General features: G+C 34.7%; 1 protein-coding gene across 1 annotated transcript in view; it reads left to right on the forward strand.

Annotated features, from left to right (window-relative positions):
- LOC106467597 (glycine-rich cell wall structural protein-like) overlaps positions 1-1,572 on the forward strand; it is an 11,537-nt gene extending 9,965 nt beyond the window's left edge. The window contains exon 3 of the mRNA XM_013927959.1: positions 1,040-1,572. Coding sequence (XP_013783413.1) covers positions 1,040-1,572 — 533 coding nt within the window. The remainder of the gene's footprint in view (positions 1-1,039) is intronic.
- Positions 1,573-5,511: the final 3,939 nt, after the last annotated feature.

Genomic DNA, 5,511 nt, shown 5'->3' on the forward strand with positions numbered 1-5,511 from the left:
TGTTGATTTTTATACAAAGCTGTCGCTAAATTGTATATGTTAAACTACAAGGACGGAAACTAGTCAATTCGTAGGATACTACAATCAAATAAGACATTCAACTGTCACTTTTATAACACACCGAAGGCCCAAAAAGTGCGAAGCACAATTTTTGTTGTGGTATAAACGGGTTGCGAACCACAGATTCTCGGATACACATTCCGTTATTAGAGTGACAGTCAAATGTCACTGTTCGATTAGGCCAGAGAAACCCAGTGGTTGGCTAGCTATCAGTTCAAACTTAGGGACCACTGTGGGGAGACAGTCTTTTGGGTAGCTATGGGAGAAAATTTCCGATACAAACGATCAGTTTCTCACCCCTCCCCAATGGCACAACAGTATGTTTTCCCGTGGTGGGCAGAGCACAGATAGCCCATTGTGAAGCTTTGTGCTTAACTTCACAAAAACAAACAAACAGTCTCAGTAACTTAATGTTAACGGATAGATTTTAAAATTCATGTTTAGAATCTTCCACTTCTGAGTTATTTTATGTACTGTGTCGTATTTTACTAAATAAGGCACTGCTAAGTTTATAAATTAATAGACATTTGCTGAATTTTGTTGATCATCAATTATTTTTCTCACTAAAAATGTCAGATTGTGTGAAATACGTTTACAAAAGCCTGAAATGGTGTAAGTTATCATAAATATATATTCGTTTATTTGGGCAGAAACCTTGAATCAGTAAGTTATATTACATGTATTTTATTTAACTCGTATTGTATAACTATTTGATCATCGATTTTTACCGACTTATCCTTATATAGAGGGTATAAATATATATCACAAGATGAAGAAATTACTTTCAACACCGTGGATAAGTTAACTTACTAGTGTACTAAGAGTTTGGGGAATTTTTCGAAGAGATTATGAAGGCATATTTTAAACATAAAAATAGAAACTATATGTTAATATTTTAGTTTTTAAATAAAATATTTGTTTTTCTCTAATCCCCAGACCTTTGCCGTGTTTTGTGTTACCGTCCTTCTGTACTCGGTAGTGACTGGTGAGGAGGAAGCCAAATCTTCTGAAAGTCAGGAGCTCCAAGCTGAAGCCACAGGATATGGTGGGGGATATAGTGGTGGCTCAGGAGGACTTGGGGGAGGGGTAGGAGGACTTGGAGGTGGTGTAGGGGGACTTGGCGGTGGTGTAGGAGGACTTGGGGGAGGGATAGGCGGACTTGGAGGTGGTGTAGGAGGACTTGGGGGAGGGGGAGGAGGACTTGGAGGTGGTGTAGGGGGACTTGGCGGTGGTGTAGGAGGACTTGGGGGAGGGATAGGCGGACTTGGAGGTGGTGTAGGAGGGGTAGGAGGACTTGGAGGTGGCGCCGGAGGGGCTGGAGGCTTGTCGCTCCTTGCTATTCCCATTTCTCTTGTACCAGGAGGTGGAGGAGTAGTTAGTGGTGGACAAAATGGAGTTGGAGCAGGAGCTGGTGTATATGGTGTTGGAGGATTGGGAGGAGGTGTTGGAGGTGGAATTGGAGGAAGAGGTGTAGGTGGACGTTACAGAAAAGGAGGAATTTGGTGGGACTAAAGGTTTGTTTTAAATTTTATCCTGATCTAAGATATTCAACCATAATTATTATTTTCACATTATAATGTAGCGATTACTTACACACGTTTGTTTCTACATGCTCTGTTTGCTAATGTTGAATGTTAAAGACTGTTAAAATGAAATTTTATTTTGAAACACTAGAATCAAGTTTTGTAATCGAAAAATAATCTTTCATGTTGTTGTTGCTATCATAAAAGTTTCAAATAATTATGAAGTTGCTCTGGAATCCTTTCTATTAGCTATTAAATTTGTTTTATTTAGTTTACTGTAATGTTTACACTCATTAATGGTTTGAGCTGGACATATGTACTGTTAAGGTTTAATATTTTGTCAGGTTTGCCGAAAAATTTTATTATTTTCAATCTGCATGTACAGTTTCTTTGATCGTAATTACAAATTTATACGTTCTGTTTAAAAGTACGATTTTTCTTGTAATATATATATATATATATTTCCATCAATTGCTTCTGCCTTCTGAATGGTTTTGGAAACGATATTTTGAACTCTCTGTTAAGGTCTGAACCCAAAATTTCTGAGGTAAAACCAGAAACTTTTTCAACCTACGTTTTTTTATTTTCCAGCATTTTCTTTTTAAATAGCCCATAGCCGCCAAGTGTTCCGAAGTATCCACCCTGATTTTGAAGTTGATGATATTAATAAACTGATTTTTTATGTCTAATATTTGGTGTGCGTGTATTCTGAAGTTGATGAAAATATGTATGATGGATTGATTGTTTTTACCTTTGTTCTAATAAATGTATCACAAAGAAACACAGATTATTGATATAGATTTGTTCTATGATTAGCGACTTTTCTCCATGAATTATTTGGCTAAGTTTCTCTAAAAAGTAGAATCTATAAGTTGTACTGATACACATTTAATTTTACGAAGTTTTTCTTATATTATTGTATCTTACGTAATTCGATGAAACTAAACCGATATCATTGTGACAACACATACTCACCATTTCTATGACACAACAAAATCACTGCCCTACTTTCAACGATGTCAATAAACAATGAAATCATTACCTTCCTCAGCATGTGATCCTCTATTCAAACAAACGAAATCCCTGCCATCCTTTCAAAGATGGTTAGACCGACCTTCTAATAAATAAACAATGATAACATTACTCTCACCAAAACACAACGAAATGACTAGTCACTTCTCCACGATGTGTGGACTGACTTACATGTCAATAAACAACCAAATTGACTAGCACTTCTCCACGATGTGTGGACTGACTTACATGTCAATAAATAACGAAATGACTAGCCTTCTCTCCACTATGTGGGGAATGACTTACCAGTCAATAAACAACGAAATGACTAGCCACTTCTCCACGATATGTGGACTGACTTACATGTCAATAAACAACGAAATGACTAGCCTTCTCTCCACTATGTGAGGGAATGACTTACCAGTCAATAAATAACGAAATGACTAGCCTTCTCTCCACTATGTGTGGACTGACTTACATGTCAATAAACAACGAAATGACTAGCCCCTTCTCCACGATATGTGGACTGACTTACATGTCAATAAACAACGAAATGACTAGCCTTCTCTCCACTATGTGGGGAATGACTTACCAGTCAATAAACAACTAAATGACTAGCCTCATCTCCACTATGTGTGAACTAACGTACCAATCAATAAACAACGAAATGACTAGCCTCCTCTTCACGATGTGTAAACTGACTTGCCAGTCAATAAACAACTAAATGACTAGCCTTCTCTCCACTATGTGTGAACTAACTTATCAGTCAATAAACAACTAAATGACTAGCCTCCTCTCCACTATGTGTGAACTAACTTACCAGTCAATAAACAACTAAATGACTAGCCTCTTCTTCAGGATGTGTTAACTGACTTACCAGTCAATAAACAACTAAATGACTAGCCTCCTCTTCACGATGGTTAGACTATCTGAGAGGGAGAAACATAAAACATGGTAAATCATTTAAATTTGATATTTTGGAAATAAGAACAAGTATATAATTACGTGAAGGATTAGTATATAGAATATCTTTCACGATAAAATCAGTTGCTTGTCATTTATAATGACCATTAATATATAGAATAATCATTTATAATGACCTCTTCACGATAAAATCAGTTGCTTATTAGTATATAGAATATCTTTCACGATAAAATCAGTTGCTTGTCATTTATAATGACCATTAATATATACGAATAGGTTATTATATATGACAAGCAACTGATTCTATCGTGAAGATATTCTATATATTAATGGTCATTATAAATGATAAGCAACTGATTTTATCGTGAAGATATTCTATATATTAATGGTCATTATAAATGATAAGCAACTGATTTTATCGTGAAGATATACTATATACTAATGGTATGGTCATTATAAATGACAAGCAACTGATTTTATAGTGAAAGGATATTCTATATATTAATGGTCATTATAAATGACAAGCAACTGATTCTATCGTGAAGATATTCTATATATATATTAATGGTCATTATAAATGATAAGCAACTGATTTTATCGTGAAAGGATATTTTTTTTTACCAACCAGGTAGGCATTCTATCTTACTGATGATGAATTTAAACAATGGTCTCTCTATCTATGAAGGATGCTGATTGGCTACCTCCAAACCACCTCTACCTGCTATTCAAGTTCGCGTCGCATTGCTACTAAACACGATCAGCACTTTGAGCTGTTAATGTGTTATAAGAGTGACAGTCAACTCTGTTACTCTGTGTGAAGAGACTAATAAAACCATTGTCTGCTTCCTCTCTGGTCACCGGTTTAAAATTAGGGAATGTTACACTTGAACCTTGGTGATCTATTCTATGAATCATACAAGGTGCTGTCCAGGTTGAAAACCCCACACATCCAGCGCTAAACTTAGCACCTTAGTAAACAGCATATCTAGTTTTAAACGTGTTGAACATCATGTCAAGCAGTGTCATCTTAAACATCATCTCCTATTGATCTGAAAAAAAGAAAACTTAAAAATTCAGAACTTGTGTTCGTTGTTATTAGTTTATTAAATCCTTGTTAATTAAACTAATCTCGCAGAACTTTTATATTTATAAGTAGATGAATTAAAATCCAAATGGATTAATGTTTTATAATGATGTATACCTAATACGGAGCTTTTGAAAAATGTTTAACAGGAAAATCAAGAAAGTTATCAAATAACTGAAATGTCTAGCAATGATTTAGAACCTGACAGAAATACAAAAGATCGAAGCAAGTCTCCCTACAGAAGAAAGAACAGGTTGATGGTCCCTAACAGATAATTAATAGTTAGATAATGCTATGGAACGACACAAACTATTAAAGCAATCGTTCCATGAAAGAACCGATCGATTTCAAGCACCTTATATCGTAACATTTAATCCATGTTTAGCAAAGTGTTAACTCATAACTTTAACGTGGAGAATAAAGCTAATATAGAAATACACGGTTTATCACTAGATAGATTTATAGATGGTTATAGGGAACAGTAGATATACGATGTAGTTTACAAAATAAAAAACAACTAAATAAATAGTACCTTTAGTTATAAATAGTATCTTTACAATTCTAATCCAGTCCGTTTCTTAGATTTAATATACAATAAAAAACAACTAAATAAATAGTACCTTTACAATTCTAATCCAGTCCGTTTCTTAGATTTAATATACGAGTGATTTAGTCTGAGATTTGAACACAAGAAGACAGTAAGAATTCCAAGTAATTTAAGCATTTAATTTATTAGCGTGAAAACATATGTACATATATATATATATATATATAGAGAGAGATAGAGCGAGAGAAAGGGAGATAAGCGAATAAAGAAACGTAGTATCTAGATATAAGATGCCGTGATACGATACGTATCTAGATATTGATGCTGCGATACGATACGTGTCTAGATACAGAAGTTTTACC

Source organism: Limulus polyphemus, unplaced genomic scaffold, assembly GCF_000517525.1.
Source record: "Limulus polyphemus unplaced genomic scaffold, Limulus_polyphemus-2.1.2 Scaffold2675, whole genome shotgun sequence".
NCBI classification, from domain to species: Eukaryota; Metazoa; Arthropoda; class Merostomata; order Xiphosura; family Limulidae; genus Limulus; species Limulus polyphemus.